Raw genomic sequence first — 20,233 nt, forward strand, 5'->3', positions numbered from 1 at the left:
TTCTTCGTTCCACAACACTGGTCGAAGAAGAAAACAATTTGTGCGACAAGGTAACAACCCTGCCTTGCAACTTGTTGCGCCGGTTCCAGAATTCTCGAATCCACCCGGATTCAGTTCCAAACCGTTAGGCGTAACGGTTGTGTGCGCGCTCGTTGAAAAAGTAAATAAAAACTGTGCTTTAGTGATAGTCCCTTGGCAAATTGCATTTTGATTTGTTCGGCAGCTCGGCCTTAGTTCAAGTGATTTGTTTACTTTTAACTCAATTAATTAGGCGTCTGCAAAGGCCCAACTGTGTGGGTGAACACAATTTGCATCGGTGTCGCGCCAGCATAACGGTAAAGGTGTGAAAGAGTCCGACAAACGGTTCCAGGACGGAGGTGAAACGGTAAATTAAATTATTCCCACGTTTCGAAGGCTACACTTGTGTGGGTGATAAGTGCGTGTGTGTGCACTGTAAAAAATGGATATGGTGTGTTGATCAAACTGACAATTTTACATTGCTGACCCAAATATTAAAACCAAATTTTTGAATTTAATAAACTATAAATTAAATCAATTAATATACAGCGTTGGGAATGTTAGTTCCTGACATATTATCTAAATATTAAAATTTATCTGTTCTATTTTTTTCTCTGTCAGTGCCGGCTGTTGCTTGCACGTCGGAAGGTAATTGACTAATCAACACTTCATTTAATTTTGTTTTTATTTCTGCACCCTCTCGGTTTGTTTATTTTGCAAACGCTTTCCAAGTTTGCCTCGCATCTGGCAACGATTAATATAAAAAAACAAACACTTTCCAGACCGAAATGGTGGATTTTATAAGAAGCTCACGCAGGACCCATAAATTTGCCGGTCCGAAACTTTCCTCCCCTTATGATCATGTTCGCCAATTTATGATGATCTCTCGCTTATTTACTATCCAAATTTGTAGAAATCATCTGGTACTGGCCCAAAATTCAATTAGAGCACCCGTGCAAATTATCTGGAGGCCCAGAGATCTGTTTTTTTTACACCCCAACCCCATACCCCCAAAAAGAATACACACCCACACTTACTTACACACGCGTGGGCCATCACTCAACGGTCAATAAATTGCCGCTCTCTTGTTTTTTTTTTTTTTTGATGGGAGAGCAAAAAGTTGAGCTATTTAATTTTAATGTCTTAATCTCGTGGGTGTGTGAAGAGCCAATATTTACATGTCTTCTCCCCCTCTGTATTCTCTCATGGCTTCCTCCCCCTCCGCTTTACACAATGATTTGTCAATATTCACTTTCTCACTAACATACAACCATGTCCTTGTGTTTATTAATTGGCTACACTGGAAATAATATTTTGCACAATAATCCTGACAAAAAAAAAGAGACCAAAAAGATAGAAGTAATTTAAAAAACACTACTCCTTTTTTAAGATTATCAATTCCATTTTGATTTTTTATAAATCTATTTACATACATACATATATAAAAAATGCACACTCACTTGATCGTTTTAAATGCGTGATTTGAAGTGTACAAACTTTACCCATCGCCATATGCTGACACATCGCCAGCGGCTTACACGCAGTTTATCAATGAAATATGGCTATAAATTGGATCCCCGACGAGCGACCCGGAGACCCCGGGGAACGGAGAGGGTGGAGTGGGCGGATGATGGTGGCATCGTATCATTTGCAGCCTTATTTTAATGAAGGTCATCGTGCCAGCGTCGGGGTTGACTTTTGTACATAGTTGTCGGCGTTTAATTGCAGCAATTTGCAAAAACAGCAGCAGCCGAAGGAGAAAGAGCAGGGAGCCCCAAATGGAGGCTACAGCCGAAGCAGAAGCTGATCAAATTAATGCCATAACTCAATTAGCCGGCGGACGTATTTGCATGAACATATACATAAGTTGATTTACGACGGCGATGTTGCCCGCTCAATTTGTGCTTAAACTTTTGCCAATTGATAATAGCGCTGCTCTATGGGGACTTCTCGGTTGAGCTACAATCTGGCGGACTGTGCTAAAAGAAATTAGCTTTTAGTATAAAGTAGCCCGAAGAACGAGTCCCCGGGGCCATTGACATTTTGATAAGAGTATCTTCATTAAAACAGATGCGATCAAAATAATAGAAGCTTTTGCCTTCTTAGCATACAAATTCTTAAGTATAGTAACATTAAAAACTAGGTTACAGGATTGCTATCCAAAGTGCAATACTAATCCTCGAGTTGGGTATTTCAAAATAATAACTTATTTTCTAGTAATAGTAAACAAGCTTATTGCAAAATGCCATAAAATTGTGACCGTAGCTTTGTATATATTCACTTTTGTAGTATAACAACTGGCCTTATATTGATTCGGGGACTTGGAATACCCAACGCATTCCTGGACAACCAGATATTAACTCCAGACAGAACTCCTGAATGGGAAATATCACGAATTTACATATGTATATTTCTTTCGTTGACGCCGGCAGTGGGGAAACTCCCTTCTCACCAGATGCAAGTAGATCTCCAACGCAGCTATAGCCGGTATACCAGTAAAAAACCAGCCAGGTGACTTAACTGGCCTAACAAAAGCTAGTTCTCAAGCTTGCGCGCAAACCACCCATTAATACTTTCCCGTATACTTCAAATGTGCAAGTAAATAATAACAAAATATAAGCAAGCCTTACAATCATAAATTCTAAATCATCTTAAAACCCCCGATTCTTTAAATTCTTAACCACTAAGCAGTTGCCTTAGCAGAGTGTAACAACGTCTTTATTAGATCATATTTGTAAACTTAGGTATCGTGTCGGATAATATCTCATTTTTGTCATTAAATGAACAATGATTTTTTGCTTCTCGCTGTAAGCCGTCCATTACTTTTCCCTACTGATGATGAGCTAATGAATACGTTACGATCTTGACGACCCCTCGAACAGCAAACTAAGCGATTTCCTACTCGAAAACTCTTTGCGCAAACCCCTTCCTGTGGCTTCCCTTGTCAACCAACCACAAGGACATGGCTCATGAGCAATTTACGCAATTTAATCGGAACACGAGATAGCCAAAGGGGTTGGCCCCGGGGCCAGAGAAACCACTTAAGTGGAACCCCGAGATTGCAAAATGAGCAGCCTGCAGTTGGATATTATGTTACTTGTGTAGGTTATGTATTAAACGCTACAGCGGAAGTGGAAGTGGTGTGTTTCTTCCGGTTCAAGGAATACGAATTGATTTTTAAGGAAAAAGCGATTACCTTAGCTATTATTTTCAGTTTATGTAAGACCTTTCTGTTATTTTTGTTCATACATACAAAAATAATTTATAATTTAATTTAAAACTGTTTATATTATTTTTCAGCCATCATGGTAGTCAAGGAGATTCCGCTTCACGAGAATCTAAGCATGGAGAACCGCTCCACAAATGCCGCCACGCCCACCACAACCACCACTTTCTCGCGAGTGGGGCGTCGATATAGTGTATCCCTGACCACTGCCATCCTGCTGGCCTCCTTTTTCATCTGCACCCTACTTGCGGTGGGTTTTATTGTCTATAACTTTGCCACGTGTGCTGAGCTGGAGCCATCAGCCGACGAAGACATCGTCTGCACCAGTGTTCATCTAAGGAAGCTGAAAGCCGGACAAGATGGAACACCGAAATACGATCGGGATGTCCGTCTACCGCGCTCCATCCGCCCTCTGAAATACAATATCACGCTGGAACCGCAGCTCAGCGGCAACTTCTCCTTTGCCGGTAGTGTTCAGATCAGGATAAGGGTGCTGGAAGATTGCTACAACATCACCATGCATGCTGAGGAGCTGAACATCTCGCGAAGTGACGCCGCTGTCCGTAGGGTGCTGCCAGATGGAGAACTGGATCTGGACAGTCTGCGGATCCACAAACAGTATCTGGTGGGAGCCAAGCAGTTCTTCGTTATCGAGCTGTACGACAAGCTTTTAAAGGACGTGGAGTACGTGGTGGATCTACGATTTGATGGGATTATCCAAGACTATCTGCAGGGATTTTACCGCAGTTCATACGAGGTGCAAAATGAAACAAGGTCAGTTTAGATAAATATTTAAAAGCTAACATGAGCCTTACACACCTTATTTTGTGGTCCTTTCAGGTGGGTTGCTTCTACCCAGTTCCAAGCCACTGATGCTCGTCGTGCCTTTCCCTGCTTCGATGAGCCCGCCCTGAAGGCCAATTTTACCCTGCATATCGCTCGTCCCCGAAATATGACCACCGTCTCTAATATGCCCATTGTGTCCAGCAACGATCAGTGAGTGTTGCCTTTAAAATCCCTAGTATTACTATATTTAAACGTTATCTTTTTACCTTTTAGCGCCACTATCCCCAGCTATGTGTGGGACCACTTTGCTGAATCGCTGCCCATGTCATCCTATCTGGTGGCCTATGCCATATCCGACTTTACGCACATCTCCTCTGGCAATTTCTCCGTTTGGGCTCGAGCAGATGCCATCAAATCAGCAGAGTATGCGCTGTCTGTGGGTCCCAGAATTCTGACATTCCTGCAGGACTTCTTCAATGTTACTTTCCCCTTGCCGAAAATCGATATGATTGCTCTGCCAGAGTTCCAAGCGGGAGCTATGGAGAACTGGGGTCTCATTACCTTCAGGGAGACAGCGATGCTTTATGATCCAGGTGTGGCCACGGCCAACAACAAACAACGCGTGGCCTCGGTTGTGGGTCATGAGTTGGCCCATCAGTGGTTCGGCAACTTGGTCACTCCAAGTTGGTGGTCGGATATCTGGCTAAACGAGGGATTCGCCAGCTATATGGAATACCTGACGGCGGATGCAGTTGCGCCCGAGTGGAAGCAATTGGACCAGTTTGTGGTCAATGAGCTGCAAACTGTTTTCCAGCTGGATGCCTTATCGACATCCCACAAGATCTCCCACGAAGTGTTTAATCCGCAGGAGATTACAGAGATATTTGATAGAATTTCCTACGCCAAGGGATCGACTATTATTCGCATGATGGCCCACTTTCTCACGAATCCAGTTTTCCGCCGTGGTCTTAGCAAATATCTTCAGGAGATGTAGGTTTTGTAAATTATTTTTGATTTATATATTTTAACTGAATTATTTCCAGGGCTTATAATTCCGCAACGCAGGACGATTTGTGGCGTTTCCTTACAAATGAGGCAAAGTCCTCTGGATTGCTGGACCACAGCAGAAGTGTCAAGGAGATCATGGACACGTGGACGCTGCAAACGGGCTATCCGGTCGTCAAGGTATCGAGGCACCCCAACTCCTATGTAATCCGCCTGGAGCAGGTTCGCTTTGTGTACACCAACACGACCAGGGAAGATGAGAGTCTGCTCTGGTGGATTCCCATCACATTTACCACTGACTCGGAGTTGAACTTTGCCAACACCCGACCCACCACATGGATGCCCCGCACCAAGCTGTACGAGCTGGAGAACAGGGATCTCTCCACGGCCAAGTGGTTCATCTTCAATGTCCAGCAAACGGGTTACTATCGGGTTAACTATGATTTAGAAAACTGGAGGGCAATCACAGAACACCTTATGGATGTTAGACATTTTGAGGATATTGCTCCAGCCAATCGCGCCCAGTTGATCGATGATGTGATGAACTTGGCCAGGGGCTCTTATCTTTCCTACGAAACCGCGATGAATCTGACCCGCTACCTCGGTCACGAACTGGGTCATGTGCCATGGAAGGCTGCCAGCAGTAACTTCATTTTTATCGACTCAATGTTCGTCAACTCCGGAGATTATGACCTGCTAAAGGTTTGTTTTCAGGACTAACTCTACGTTCTGGCTAATTCATTGCAATTGTTTTTTGCAGAACTATCTCCTAAAGCAGCTGAAGAAGGTCTACGATCAGGTGGGATTCGAAGACTCGCAGGGTGATGCGGAGGATATCCTGGTAAAGCTGAAGCGCGCCGATATTCTGGGCATGGCCTGCCATTTGGGTCATCAGCAGTGCATCTCTGAGGCTAGCAGGCATTTCCAAAACTGGGTTCAGACTCCGAATCCTGATTCAAACAATCCGTAAGAAATTAATTTAATTTCCTTAAAATATTTGAGATCAAATATCTTTAACGACCGCCTGTATTTTATATTTATGATTTTGTAATCAAATGTATAACCATCGATTATTTACTTTGCAGCATTGTACCAAATCTCAGGGGCGTCGTGTATTGCTCTGCGATACAATACGGAACTGAGTATGAATGGGACTTTGCCTTCGAGCGCTTCTTGAAGACCAATGTGCCTGGGGAGAAAGACCTATTGTTAAGTGCCCTCGGCTGCTCCAAGGAGCCCTGGTTGCTCTATCGCTACTTGCGTCGCGGCATCGCCGGGCAACATATACGAAAACAGGATCTGTTCCGGGTATTTGCTGCAGTTTCCAGTACGGTAGTCGGCCAACAGATAGCTTTTGATTTCCTGCGCAACAACTGGCAAGAGATTAAGACCTAGTAAGTAGAAACACAGTCCAGTGTATTACAGATAGTCCTTAATACTATTTGTATTTGCAGCATGGGCTCTCAGATTTCCAACATCCACACACTGTTTAAGTTCGCCACAAAGCGGTTCAATACCAAGTTCCAGCTGGGCGAATTCGAGAACTTTGTGAAGGATGCCCACTGGGACTACGACAGACCCATCCAACAGATAGTGGAGCAGATCGAGACCAGCGTAGACTGGATGAACAAGAACTACAAGTCAATCGTTAAGTGGCTGCAGAACGAGGCGCGGGCGTAAGGGAAGGGTCCTGCGGCTTGGCTGGATCAAGGCTGCAGCAGTATTAGATTCCGCAGCTGCAACTGCATAGGTTGGGCCACCAATGCATTTATGTCTAGTATTTATGTCGTGTGTTTTATCAATTCAGTGTCGCCAAAGAGAGAAAGCCCTTGGCAGATCGTCCAGAGCATCACGTTTTTCATTACTTTTAATGTATGCCTTCTTTTCATAACAATTATGAGAGTCTTGTAATTTTAATTTGTACTTAAATGTAAATGTAAATGGAATTAAAACATTTTTCGTCACAAAATTTGCGTAAGCCTATTCTTGCTTCACAGCCTGAGTTCTTTTGGGAACTCGGATCACATCTGCAAACATTAAGGTGCCCACAAAGACTAGCACTGTACCAAGCCAGTGGTACAAGGTGAAGGGATTCCGAAAGTATATGATCGAAAAGACCAGCGAGATAAACTTCCGGAGTGTTAGGATTAAAGTAACCGTCAGCGAGCTGCATTCTGTGGTCAGAGTGTAAACAGAGCTGATGCACAGATGCTGAGCTAGCACGTTTCCTAATAAATATAGCAGGATTAGGGGCACTGCTACGCCCAGGAGAGGTAACTGGTAGAACTCCCCTGCGTAGGCCAGGAGCCAGTGCGTCCGTATGTTATCCTGCATCAGCAGAAAGGCGGGCAGTGGCAGCAGATGGGTATAATACAAAGCTTCCCTGGCACACTTGCCATGACGTCGGTACAGCAATTCCTGGGTAACGCCCATGTAGGAGGATACGAACAGAGCCAGCACCAGCAGGAGCACGCCCACTAGCCACCAGAATATATCCGTATTGGCAGTGCTGTCAAGATCCTCCTTAGCACCTAAATCCGGACTGGAAAAGTACGTGCAGATGAAAATGCCCACGCTGATCATGACCACCGATATGTACTGACTCAGCCGGTAGCTTCTCTTCAGGATCAACGTGCCCAGGCACATGTTTGAGATGAGGGAGCCGCCGCGGATGATCATGTGCAGCGTCATCGGGACATTGAACTCGAACACATAGTTGTTGCACACGCTGGTCAGGAAGAACATGGCCACCAGGAGCGCATAGTCCCGCAGACTGATCACCCGCTTGGCCAATCCGAACCTCGAGGTGAAGACGAAGCCCTCCAGGGCAATAAATGCAAACTGGGCGGCAGTTATCAGGTTTCCAGCGCCGGGATCCAGTTTTACCAGAAGCTCCAGGAAAACAACGCCACTGCAGCAGCCCAAAAAGACGCCGCCAGTGGCCAAAACAGCGCGGGTGGATAAATTCATGGACTTGGATACTTAGACGGCGAAGGGTGACGATCCCCAGCAACTTTAACCTTTGATTTGGGCCATGGCGAGCTTTCAAGCCAACTTTCTTTTCGGCCATGAAAAACGTAAACAAAGCCCACAGGTGGTTATCGATAAGTTTCGTCGCCGGCACAGCTGATTTTGGTCTATCGAAAGAGCCGAGATTCAAATATTTAAGAATTTATTTAATTAAATTTACATTAAATTCAAAAACCAAACTTAAAGACAAATATTTTGCATAATCACATTCGAAATATTCGCACCGACAGTCTTACAATACAATTACAAAATACAATGATGAATGATACAAAAAATTACATATGAGCTGTTTTGAATTATTTTTCCTTTTCCAGCAAGGCAATAATTTTATTTAGCTTTTCCGTTTGCTGGGCCTCGAAATTGTCCAGTCTTTTGGCCACCAACTGCGTCAGCTTTTCGAATCTCATGTCTATGTGCCCCTTAAGGATTTCCACATCGGTGGTGGGAACAGCCTCCTGGGCTTTCACCTCCACTTTCGGGGAACAGCCCTTCATCAGGGACATGAACTGTTGGAATTTCTCGGCCTGCTCCTCCTTTTTCGCTGGACTCGAGCCGCCCCTTTGCAAAAGTTCCTGAATTATTTGCGGATCCACTGGTCTGGGCAACTGGGTGGTTATGCCATTGGGATTCGGTGCCACCTGAAGCAGGGCTCCATACACACAGATCTCGCTGGCCGAGGTGAGCATCTTCAGATTTATGTCGTTGATGCCGGACCGGTCGATCTCCATGTCATAGCGATAGGGTCGCACCGGAACCTCGGGATCCTCTTCGTCGACGCAGGTTCCGTATATGGTTTCGCAGTACTCCTGCAAGGGTCCAATGAACAGCTCCACCTTGGGAGCACTGCAAATAAGAGTAAGAGCTGCGATTTTGTAGCGAGCCTGGATTTGGAACCTCAGCTCGCAAGGTGGCGGCTGATCTGCGGATTGCATGGAGAACAGCACGGCGCGTTCCTCGTTTATGACATCGTCCAAATCGGGCCTGCGGACAAAGGAGATTGCGAAATCACTAGATGAAAACCAGTTCTGGGCGTGGAATCCTTTGTCTCACTTTATAAAGACATCTTCGTCCGACAACCGGGTGGCCACCAGTTGATCCAAGCCGTTTCCCGCCATTTGGGGCCAATTACAGCTGGCGGTGACCTTTTCGCACATGTTTTAATTTATCAAATAGTAAAATTTAGAATGATATTTTTTAAATGTTTTCGTGCAACAGCGAAAATTATAACAACAAACTAGTGATGGCAAAAGCGAACGATACAAATTGCGGGGGATGCTAACCTGTTGAAAGTGGAGAAGTGCAAACTTCTGCGAAATTTTAATGGAAAAGTTGCAAAAGTTAAGGAAAAGTTTAAAAGGAAAAATTATATGTATCCATAAAATGTAACAGAAACATACAAAAGAATATAGTTAAAGGGCGGTTGATATCTTATTGCACATTAGTTTGTTAAATCAGAAATCCGCCAAACGTTTGAAACGAATTTCTAATAAGACCATACTGAGTCTAATAAGCCCAGAATTTAGGTCTGCGTTTTATTTTCGACGGAATGGCAATACCGCCAAAAGTGGCTGAAATGCAGCCAGAAAAATAATGGAAATACAAAGGACTTAAAAAGTTTACATAGTATAAATATTGTCCTAAAAAATAAACAAAAAATTGCATTCAAAAGTTTTTAATTTTAGTCAATATATAAGTAAAATATTTTAAACAAACCGTATCGATTTCCCAATGGAATGCCTTTACTATTTCCAACCAGCCAAAAGTGGCTAGAAAATAGCCAGACCACCACCTCCAGTGCCCTCCACGGGCAAATTGTAGGTCAAATTTCAGCAGAAATTCCCACATATTGCAGTCGGCGGTCGCGTGAAGTGTACACAATTCTCCGTAAATTAATTAATTCAACTAACATGGGCGGCAAGTACAAGATTGTGATGGTGCGCCACGGCGAGTCCGAGTGGAACCAGAAGAATCAGTTTTGCGGATGGTACGACGCCAACCTCAGCGAAAAAGGTAAGGTGATTACATCAAACTCAGTCCACCTTCCGTAATTCAAACTATTTTCGGTAAAAATCTGAAAAGTTATGTGTTTCTTGTCCCAAGTTGAAGGAAATTCGGTTTATTAAGTTTAACAGAAGATTTCTTATCATTTTAATCAAACTTTGCCTGCATATCTTTAAATAACTCCAATTTTGTTGACCTAGTACAATTAAATCTTGAAAACCAACTTCTTGAAGTGGAAAAAAAGTTTTTAGAAAAAAAGAGTTTCGAAGCTCAAGAATTCGCAAACAAGTGGTTATATATATTATGCTATTGTTAAATTCAATGAAAAGTTCCAAAATACAACGTTTCGGTACTTTTCCATTACCTTATCTCTATTTTTCTGAAGTAGTTTTAAAGGTTATCGATTTCTTTAAAAACCATCAGTCTGAAACAAAAATTTTTTGAATCACGGAAGTCCGTCTGTAGTTACCCAACAAGGCGTATACTTAATGCTATGTATTTTTTACCAGGTCAGGAGGAGGCTCTAGCCGCCGGTAAGGCCGTCAAGGAGGCCGGTCTGGAATTCGATGTGGCCCACACGTCGGTGCTGACCCGCGCCCAGGTGACTCTGGCTAGCATCCTGAAGGCCAGTGGCCACAAGGAGATCCCCATCCAGAAGACCTGGCGCCTGAACGAGCGCCACTACGGTGGATTGACCGGTCTGAACAAGGCCGAGACCGCTGCCAAGTACGGAGAGGCCCAGGTCCAGATCTGGCGCCGTAGCTTTGACACCCCACCACCACCAATGGAGCCGGGCCATCCCTACTACGACAACATTGTCAAGGATGCCCGCTACGCCGACGGACCCAAGCCCGAGGAGTTCCCTCAGTTTGAGTCCCTCAAGCTGACCATTGAGCGCACACTGCCCTACTGGAACGATGTCATCATTCCCCAGATGAAGGAGGGCAAGCGCATCCTGATTGCCGCCCACGGCAACAGCCTCCGCGGCATCGTCAAGCATTTAGACAGTGAGTATACTAAATATATGAATATATTATAAAAGACTTAGGGGAGTAACGAAAATATTGCATTTTGAAAAAGATATTTTTGCCACCTATTTATATATTTAGACTTAAAATTGCATATATGAATGAGCTTTTTTTTTATAGAATTTGAATTTGTTATATATACTTTTTATAGAACCGATATTTGTACTTTTATATTCACTCAAAAAATATATTATCTTATTAAGACTTACCTACAAACTTATTCCAGATCTCTCTGAGGACGCCATCATGGCCCTGAACCTGCCCACGGGCATTCCGTTCGTCTACGAGCTGGACGAGAACTTCAAGCCGGTGGTGTCCATGCAGTTCCTTGGCGACGAGGAGACCGTAAAGAAGGCCATCGAGGCTGTGGCTGCCCAGGGCAAGGCCAAGTAAGCACGGATGAGGCTTAACCAAATGAGAATCCACACAAATCCGGCACAAGTCAGAGCATTCTGATTACGCTTCTGTTCAAGATATAGCCAATACCATTCGTTGTTGTTGTTCCGCGTAGCAGTAATTGGTTCATCCCCACTACAGTTAATAAATAATTTATTATAACACTCAGAGGACAGGCAAAGGCTTCGTTTATTATCAGGTTCACTTCTTCTTATTCTTCTTGCCATCCTTGGCCAGCTCCAGGCCCAGGATGCACTTGGGCGGCACCTTGTAGGTTTCCGTGAGCAGTGTGTGCACGAATCGCACCTGGTTGCCCTGGATTTGCAGCTGCTCGTGCTTCTGGTGGGGAAGTTTGACCACACTGGTGCTGGCAGCGGCTCCTTGTTTGCACAGCTTGATGAACTCGGTCAGGATGATGCCGTACGCCTCTATGTTGCTGACCAGCGTCACCTTCTTATTGCCGGATCGCGTGGCCAGGGACATCTGGATCAGGGGCTTGCCGCTCGTGTCCTTCCCGCTGCACATCTGGTAGGAGTGCTCCATCTTGCTGGTGATCAGGGAGCACATCTCGCTCAGCGAGGCCTCCCTGTTGCCATACAGCTCGATCAGAGTTTCGTCCGGACGAACCAGCTTGGTCAACGGATGCATGAGTCCATGCTTACTCACGTACTCCCGCACAATCTTCTTGATCTGACCCGCTGGAATTCCCTCGCCTCGCTTAAAGTTCAGCTTGGTGAAAAAGGCCGCCGTCACGTCGGTCACTATGTACATCTCCTTCAGCTCGGAGTGGAATAGAGGCGTCTCGGACGCCGCTCCATTCGCCTCGTTCGCCTTGACATCGGTTATGAAGTTCACCACTTCCGGATGCTCCAGATCCACAGATATTATCTTATCCACTCCCTTGCTCTCCTCTCGCACCACAATGAAACCCTGATCCACCATCTCGGCCAGGAAGTTGGACAGTTTTTTGTAACGCGTCTTCTTCAGGTCGATTTGATCCGGCGCCTCGGTGACCACATAGAGTCTGTAGAAGTTACTGGTCAACAGAGGCAGGGGCAGCTTTTTTCCATTATTCTTGAGGGCGGCTAAGAAGGCATTCTTGAGAATCAGTTCGGGTGAGGCTTCGTCCTCGACTTCATCATCGGATTCCGGGGTTTCCTGGTTTTCTAAGGACAGAGCAGCTGTTCCTGTTTCCAGTTCCTCTGTCTGAGTTACGGAAGCGAAGGTCACCGGAGCTGGAGCAGCAGAATTAGTCGGCTTCTTTCTTTCCGTCTCAGAACCAAGGGCAGGGAAATCCTCCCCAGACAAGGCCTTTGTCCTTACCAGCGGAATTTGCTGAACTAAATTAGGTTCATGGGACCAGAGCTTATCCCCAAAGAGGTGGAGCATCTTGATTGCCACGCCATGACCTCCGCACATGTACAAATCGTCGCTGGAGCGAGCCAGTTGGCCCAGACCCACCGCGGATTTGTTGTTTGTGAGGTTTACAGCCACTAAAATATGAAGTTTACTTGTTATAAAGCACTCAGTGAGTCCAAATTAGATACCCACTCAATTGTCCCTTCTTGTAGTGCCCGTACATGTTCAATCCCACGCCCAGGGGCACCACTCCGGGCAGCATGAGATCCGCTCCGTTCGTCAGCTTCGGAAGAACGCCTTCGTGGGTGGTGAAATAGGGCAGGATGTCGGGAATGGACCACAGGGTATAGAGCGTGGGCACCAGTTGACCACCATCCAGCTCGAAGAACAAGGGCAGCTTGTCCACGCAGTAGACCATGCTCTGGACGCCGCCGTGGGTGAGGATCTTCACCTGGGTCACAGCCGCCTTTGCCGGCACCAGCTGATCCACAGAGACATGGGGAAAGGCCGCCTCCACGCGCTGCCGGAACTTCTTGCTATCGGATCCCTTGAGGGCAGCACTGCTCTTGGGTCTGTACGGCTTGAGAAACATCTGTGCGTCGGCTTGGTCCGGTGAGTGCTTAAGAAATTGGTCAAACTGATGGACTGGACTGGCCACATGCCACAGGGAAAACAAACAACTGGGTAGTGGAGGTGCTAATCTGGCTATATTTCAGCTAGTTTTGACTAGGTAAAAATGTTTATGGGATTCATTTAGCAATCAGATAAGGTGCTTAAAATATTGCATTAAAAATAAAAAATATCTCTAAAATCTCCATTTTTCTGTAAGGTTTAAGTCTTTACAGTTTTGAAGTCTTTACAGTATGCGAAAAAATTTAAGTTGGTCAAATTGTTTATCCTATCTACCTCCTTAAAAGGTAAATTTTCAAATCTATTATTGTAGTTTTCACTGTAACCAATCGTCATAGAAAGAATTAAAGTCCCATTCCCGCAGAACCTTTACGTCTTTATATTTATTATGAGCTGAAGAAAGTTCCAAGTAAATTAAATCCTAAATTTAAAGTCATATAATAGCCATTGAAATCCCAACTCCTTAGTTGGCCAATCGTACTTCCACGCAACATGCGCATTAACAGCGACCGGCGCTGTGGAAAATTAGGCGAAATCCCAAGGACCTTCTCAGGTAGCAAAAGGTAGAAAACCCAAGATCTTGTAAGACGCCATTTTATTCAACAAAACATCTGTGGTAACAATTTTCCGCACACGGCCTTGCAACTTGAAAATGCGTATTTGATTCATAGTTTTAGTTAGCTTGAATTTGTACTTAGACTGATAATAAGTAGGTAGACCCCCAAGTTATATTTGAAAAATGTAGCCCGGCCCGATAACAAGATTTTAGTCCGAATCCGAGTCCGAATTGCTGTCGTTCTTGGCCGTGGCATTTGGCTGGGTGGGTGGATCGTAGAAGTGGAGGCTCTTGCGCCAGATCTTCACGAGACCATCGAAGGCACGGCGGCTGTACTTTCCGTACTTATTCGGGGTACGCGGATGTTCGCGAGCCCGCTCAGACTTTGGCACCATGTCCGAGTAGCGCTCGTAGGCAGCCGTATTCTTGCCGTAATCTATTTGCTTCTGACGACGGGCCAGGACAGCGGGATCGGCTTCGGTGTAGGAGGAGGAGGACGAGGTGGAGGATGTGTAGCTATTGTGGCGCACCCGCTTCTCCTCCTTGTGGCCCCGGAAGCTGCTGGATTTGTTTTGGTTCCTGGGGCGCTGGTTATTGCCACCTTTGGGTGCAGCTGCATCCCCGTTGGCCGAGGAGTTGCTGCTGTTTGGACTGTTGGAGCGGCTGTTCTCGTTGCTGGGCGGAGTGTGCGAGTGGCGTCGCTTGTAGGGCGTCTTCAGCTTCTCCTCCTTGACCAGGCGCTCGAACTTGACCTCGTTGACGCCGTCCAGAAACTCAAAGGCCATCTCCCGACCATCGCCTTCGGTGGGCTCCTCTTTGATCTCGGCTGGCTCCTTCTTCACCAAGGAAGCGCAGCTGGCAGCGCTGCTATTTAGGGAACTGGATGCCTGTACGCAAAGGTAGCTGCTGTGAAAGGGTTCTGGGGATTGGCATCCATTCTGTCACTTACCTCGTCGCTATGGCCAAACTCCGCGCGAACCTCCTGGGCCCAGCTCTGCATCGAGGGCTTCACATCGATCGAGATGGAGGATGCAGAGGAATTCAGGCTGCCGGAGCCCTTCTGCGGCGTGTTGTCCACGGACATATGTTGATCCTCGAAGAGCATGTTTGCGCGCTTGTGTTCCGAGTGTTTACTGTGATGCGAAGGATGCGGTCGTTGCTGGCGAGGATGTTATCGCCGCGATGTTTTGCGTTTTCTGCCTGAACCTTCGCGCGTTTTTTGTTGTGATGCGATGCACAGTGTGCCCAGGTAAATGGTGGTGCAAAAAGCAGTAGAGTGGGCTGCTCAACCAACCGCCAAACGGTCCCTTATAAAGATTTCTAAAATTATTTTTCTTTCAATTTATTTTGTTATTTATCTGACTATTACAGCAATGCTTGCATGAATTAAACGATAACACGGTTTCCTAAAAAAAAATGATCTTGTCATAGGTACAAAATTTTAGAAGCCAAATGATGCAAGGAATTCTCTTAGCAGTTAAATTGTTGAAAATTCTACACTTAGGTTGTCAAATTTGTCTGAAATTATTTGTGAAATTATAAGTATGGTAAGAGCAACTAAAGTATGCAAAATGCAACAGTTACAACAGAATAACCTTATTATTAAATTAAGCTTAAAAATCTAGCTATTTTAGTTTTCAGTCTAGCTATTTTCCAACACTGTTTTCCAGGTATTTTCACACCTCACAAGCAAGGTCACACTGTGACTCGAGTGATTTAGCATTTTTCGGCACAAAAGAAAATTGTAAATTGAAACGGTGCAATTGTTGGTTAGTACGCAAAATATTTACCATTCGTCCATACAATTAGAGAACATTTGAAGCCCAAGTAAAACATATGTCAATTTGAAATTTCTAGAACATACTTTCGACTGGAAACAACGCAGCTGGAAAATGAGTCTTACGTCCGCCGCGGGGATAATTTCCCTACTCGATGAGCCGATGCCGGATCTCAAGGTATTCGCCCTCAAAAAACTGGACAACATCGTGGATGAGTTCTGGCCGGAGATCTCGGAGTCCATCGAGAAGATCGAGATGCTGCACGAGGACCGCAGCTTCCCCGAAAACAAGCTGGCTGGCATGGTGGCCTCCAAGGTGTTCTATCACCTGGGATCCTTCGAGGACGCCTTAACGTACGCCCTGGGCGCAGGCGATCTCTTCGACGTGAATGCCCGGAATGAGTACACGGAGACCATCATTGCCAAGTGCATTGACTTCTACATTGCCCAAAGGGTGGAGTTCATTGAGAATCCCAAGGAGGCGAGTACCGTGGACGAGCGACTGGAGGGAATTGTGAACAGGATGATCCAGCGCTGCCTGGACGACAACCAGTTCCGCCAGGCGCTGGGCATAGCCCTGGAGACACGTCGCATGGACACCTTCAAGGACGCCATCATGAAGTCGGACGATGTGCGTGGCATGCTGGCATACGCCTACAACGTGACCATGTCCCTGATCCAGAACCGCGGCTTCCGCAACGAGGTGCTCCGCTGCCTGGTGAGTCTGTACCGGGATCTTGGTGTTCCCGACTACGTGAACATGTGCCAGTGCCTCATCTTCCTGGAGGATCCGTACGCCGTGGCCGAGATGCTGGACACCCTCACACGCTCTTCTGTGGAGACCAACAATCTGATGGCCTACCAGATTGCCTTTGACCTGTACGAGTCGGCCACGCAGGAGTTTCTGGGCAATGTGCTGCAGCACCTGAAAAATACCGCACCCATTCCAACCGCCCTGCCCAGCACATTCAAGCCCCAGGGCACAAGCTCCGAGGATGGAGCCAAGTCCGAGGGAGACAAGTCCAAGTCTGACGAAGATATCACAGAGGAAAAGCCAGGTAAGCTGCATTTTCTAAAACAATTCCTAGAAATACTTTTAAATCACTTTTTAACCACCTAGCTGATGACAAGGTGGAGCGCACAATCGATTCGCTCAACGAGGTGGAGAAGCTTCATCAGAAGAACATTGAGAAGCTTATATCGATCCTCTCCGGCGAGGTTTCCATCGACCTGCAGCTTCAGTTCCTCATCCGCAGCAACCACGCTGACTTGCAGGTTCTGCGAGGCACAAAGGAAGCGGTTCGAGTGTCCATCTGCCACACAGCCACTGTTATCGCCAACGCCTTCATGCACAGCGGCACCACCTCCGACCAGTTCCTGCGCGACAATCTCGACTGGCTGGCCAGGGCAACGAATTGGGCCAAGCTGACGGCAACCGCCTCGCTTGGAGTCATCCATCGGGGCCATGAGAAGGACTCGCTTGCGCTCATGCAGAGCTATCTGCCAAAGGAGGCGGGTCCGAGTTCAGGTTATTCCGAGGGTGGTGCCCTGTATGCGTTGGGCTTGATCCACGCAAATCACGGAGCTAACATTATAGACTACCTGCTGCAACAGCTGAAGGATGCCCAGAACGAGAATGTGCGTCATGGTGGCTGCCTGGGACTGGGTCTCGCTGGCATGGGAACCCATCGCCAGGATCTGTACGAGCAGCTCAAGTTCAATCTTTACCAGGATGACGCGGTCACTGGTGAGGCGGCGGGAATCGCCATGGGCATGGTCATGCTGGGCTCCAAGAACGCTCAGGCCATCGAGGACATGGTGTCGTATGCGCAGGAGACGCAGCACGAGAAGATCTTACGCGGCCTGGCCGTGGGCATCTCCCTCACAATGTTCTCGCGTTTGGAGGAGGCCGATCCCTTGGTAACCAGCCTGTCCACCGATAAGGACCCCGTTCTGCGTCGCTCGGGAATGTACACCATAGCTATGGCATACAATGGAACTGGTAGCAACAAGGCCATCCGCAAGCTTCTCCATGTTGCCGTCTCCGATGTGAATGACGATGTGCGACGCGCTGCGGTCACTGCCATCGGTTTCATCCTGTTCCGCACTCCGGAACAGTGTCCCTCGGTGGTGAGTCTCCTGGCCGAGTCCTACAACCCGCACGTTCGTTACGGAGCTGCAATGGCTCTTGGTATCGCCTGTGCCGGCACAGGACTGCGCGAAGCCATCGCCCTGCTGGAACCAATGGTGAAGTTCGATCCCGTCAATTTTGTGCGCCAGGGTGCATTGATTGCCTCGGCCATGATCCTGATTCAGCACACGGACCAGAGCTGTCCCAAGTCCACCTTCTTCCGCCAGCTGTACGCGGAGGTTATTAGCAACAAACACGAAGATGTGATGGCCAAGTATGGCGCTATTCTGGCTCAGGGTAAGCAAAATTTCAAAATTTTCTATCGCTACTATGTTATCTAGGGGATGCGAAGGAGGGATCTAAATATAGTTTCTTTATTATTTTTGTTGTTGGTTGAACAGTTAGAGTAGGCACCAACTTGTTTATTGTTTACTTTCTCTATAAACATACTCATTTAAAATTAACGCGTGGCTTTAAAAATAAAATTCTCACACCTGTTATGCATTTCTACTGTCTGGCATTTTACCGGCTACTATAGCGATAAGATAAGTTTTTACTAAAAATCCTATTCCATTTATTATTAGCCTAAGACTTTCTGTGATTCTTAGCTTTATTGCATTTCATAAAATGTTATTCCAAGCAATAACTAAAACAATCAAATTTATACAGAACTTTCTGATTGAGCGCCTTTAAATTTGACTTTTACAGGCATTATTGATGCTGGTGGCAGGAACGCCACGCTGTCCCTGCAATCCCGCACTGGACACACCAACCTGCAGGCGGTGGTCGGCATGTTGGCCTTCACCCAGTACTGGTACTGGTTCCCCTTGGCCCACACCCTGTCGCTTGCCTTCACACCCACTTGCGTGATTGGCCTGAACTCCGACCTGAAGATGCCCAAGATGGAGTACAAGTCGGCGGCCAAGCCCTCGCTGTATGCCTATCCCGCCCCACTGGAGGAGAAGAAGAGCGAGGAGCGCGAGAAGGTGGCCACCGCTGTTCTGTCCATTGCCGCCCGGCAGAAGAGGCGAGAGAATGCGGACAAAAAGGAGGACGAGAAGATGGATGTGGACGAGGACAGCAAGGAGGGCGCTGCGGTCAAGAAGGACGAGGAAGCCAAGACCGAGGAGAAGCCAGCGACGGAGGAGAAGCCCAAAAAGAAGGAAGAGAAAGAAAAGAAAAAGGAGGAGGAAAAAGAAAAGGACAAGGAGGTGGCTGGCACCAGCAGCGAAAAGGAAAAGGAAAAAGAGAAAGAAAAAGAAAAGAAGGAAAAGAAGGAGCCCGAGCCCACCTCCGAAATCTTACAGAATCCCGCCCGCGTGCTCCGCCAGCAACTGAAGGTCCTTAGCATTATTGATGGGCAATCGTATGAGCCCCTGAAAGATGTCACAATTGGTGGAATCATTGTGTTCCAGCACAATGGCAAAGCCGAGGACCAGGAGCTCGTGGAGCCAGTTGCCGCCTTTGGCCCCATGAACGACGAGGAGAAGGAGCCGGAGCCCCCAGAGCCCTTCGAGTACATCGAGGACTAAATGGGCATGCTGTTTGTCATTATCTAAGTAAACCCTGTTCGATTTTCAACCTTGCATACTTTTCACGAGAGGTACTAATCAGCAAAAAAACACGAAATGCTAATCCGTAATTATTAAACAATAAAATGTTCATCGTACAAGATGTAAATAATGTGTACTTTGGTTTATGGATCCCCCGCAATCTGGTAGATTACCTGTGAAGCTTCTGTGGCATAGGTTATCTCCCAAGAACTCTCGATCAAACAAGATTGTTTCGCCAACCGTCGAAAGAACCTCCTCCCAAACACAACCGATTTCACAACGCTTGGCAATTGCTTTTTTTTAAATTAGTAGTCTCTCAGTTTTCAGTATCACTCTCTTGACAGGGGCGTGTTAATGGGGGAAAGTGGGGAACTGTAGCCCCAAAGTAAAATATGTTTTAAAAATAATTAAAACTAAACATTTTTGTCAATTTTTGGTACGAAACCGATCTTGTTTATCATAAAATAATATTATGATAACATGATACATTTATTTTCATTAGGTTTTATAAACAAACCAGACTTGTAATAAATATTCGACTCCCTTTGTCACGCCCTTGTGCATTGCCAAGAACTTGATGTTTGACAACAATCATTCAACAAGTTTCATACATATATATGATTAATACTTTTATGACCAGCGACTGTTTTTTATAATTCACGTTACACAGTAATTTTTAAAATAAACAGACGATTAAAATCACTCTTATTCGCCATGGGCAAGAAGTAACAAATTTG

General features: G+C 46.2%; 7 protein-coding genes across 8 annotated transcripts; 3 read left to right on the plus strand and 4 right to left on the minus strand.

Moving 5' to 3' along the window:
- Positions 1–103: 103 nt before the first annotated feature.
- Positions 104–6,715, plus strand: LOC119556726 (aminopeptidase N). Of its 2 annotated transcripts, none has more exons than XM_037869129.1 (8): positions 104–385; positions 3,319–4,018; positions 4,085–4,240; positions 4,304–5,020; positions 5,074–5,737; positions 5,796–6,001; positions 6,121–6,429; positions 6,490–6,715. In XM_037869129.1, the coding sequence occupies exons 2-8, from the start codon at positions 3,324–3,326 to the stop codon at positions 6,713–6,715; spliced, it is 2,973 nt and encodes a 990-aa protein (XP_037725057.1). In that variant the 5' UTR covers positions 104–385; positions 3,319–3,323. The 2 variants fall into 2 exon arrangements, with proteins under 2 accessions (XP_037725057.1, XP_037725064.1); XM_037869136.1 differs by lacking the exon at positions 104–385 and adding an exon at positions 652–666.
- On the minus strand, positions 6,694–8,130 carry LOC119556737 (UDP-xylose and UDP-N-acetylglucosamine transporter). The gene has a single exon (XM_037869150.1). The coding sequence runs from the start codon at positions 8,003–8,005 to the stop codon at positions 7,016–7,018; it is 990 nt and encodes a 329-aa protein (XP_037725078.1). The 5' UTR covers positions 8,006–8,130; the 3' UTR covers positions 6,694–7,015.
- A 140-nt stretch (positions 8,131–8,270) lies between these two features.
- Positions 8,271–9,297, minus strand: LOC119555817. Its single transcript, XM_037867438.1, has 2 exons — positions 9,116–9,297; positions 8,271–9,046 (listed from the first exon to the last, which is right to left on the minus strand). Exons 1-2 carry the CDS (start codon positions 9,217–9,219, stop codon positions 8,362–8,364), a joined length of 789 nt encoding a protein of 262 aa, XP_037723366.1. The 5' UTR covers positions 9,220–9,297; the 3' UTR covers positions 8,271–8,361.
- Positions 9,298–9,900: 603 nt separating this feature from the next.
- On the plus strand, positions 9,901–11,658 carry LOC119557200 (phosphoglycerate mutase 1). Its single transcript, XM_037869858.1, has 3 exons — positions 9,901–10,075; positions 10,576–11,073; positions 11,321–11,658. The coding sequence occupies exons 1-3, from the start codon at positions 9,973–9,975 to the stop codon at positions 11,485–11,487; spliced, it is 768 nt and encodes a 255-aa protein (XP_037725786.1). The 5' UTR covers positions 9,901–9,972; the 3' UTR covers positions 11,488–11,658.
- Positions 11,659–11,661: 3 nt separating this feature from the next.
- Positions 11,662–13,532, minus strand: LOC119557192 (eukaryotic translation initiation factor 2D). Its single transcript, XM_037869845.1, has 2 exons — positions 13,042–13,532; positions 11,662–12,983 (listed from the first exon to the last, which is right to left on the minus strand). Exons 1-2 carry the CDS (start codon positions 13,439–13,441, stop codon positions 11,692–11,694), a joined length of 1,692 nt encoding a protein of 563 aa, XP_037725773.1. The 5' UTR covers positions 13,442–13,532; the 3' UTR covers positions 11,662–11,691.
- Positions 13,533–14,060: 528 nt separating this feature from the next.
- LOC119552789 (histone RNA hairpin-binding protein) lies at positions 14,061–15,305 on the minus strand. The gene is made up of 2 exons (XM_037862620.1): positions 14,985–15,305; positions 14,061–14,922 (listed from the first exon to the last, which is right to left on the minus strand). Exons 1-2 carry the CDS (start codon positions 15,138–15,140, stop codon positions 14,245–14,247), a joined length of 834 nt encoding a protein of 277 aa, XP_037718548.1. The 5' UTR covers positions 15,141–15,305; the 3' UTR covers positions 14,061–14,244.
- Positions 15,306–15,664: 359 nt separating this feature from the next.
- LOC119556178 (26S proteasome non-ATPase regulatory subunit 1) lies at positions 15,665–19,623 on the plus strand. Its single transcript, XM_037868117.1, has 4 exons — positions 15,665–15,804; positions 15,893–16,870; positions 16,933–18,240; positions 18,652–19,623. The coding sequence occupies exons 2-4, from the start codon at positions 15,928–15,930 to the stop codon at positions 19,473–19,475; spliced, it is 3,075 nt and encodes a 1,024-aa protein (XP_037724045.1). The 5' UTR covers positions 15,665–15,804; positions 15,893–15,927; the 3' UTR covers positions 19,476–19,623.
- Positions 19,624–20,233: the final 610 nt, after the last annotated feature.

The sequence above is a fragment of the Drosophila subpulchrella genome, chromosome 3R, assembly GCF_014743375.2.
Source record: "Drosophila subpulchrella strain 33 F10 #4 breed RU33 chromosome 3R, RU_Dsub_v1.1 Primary Assembly, whole genome shotgun sequence".
Classification (NCBI taxonomy): Eukaryota; Metazoa; Arthropoda; class Insecta; order Diptera; family Drosophilidae; genus Drosophila; species Drosophila subpulchrella.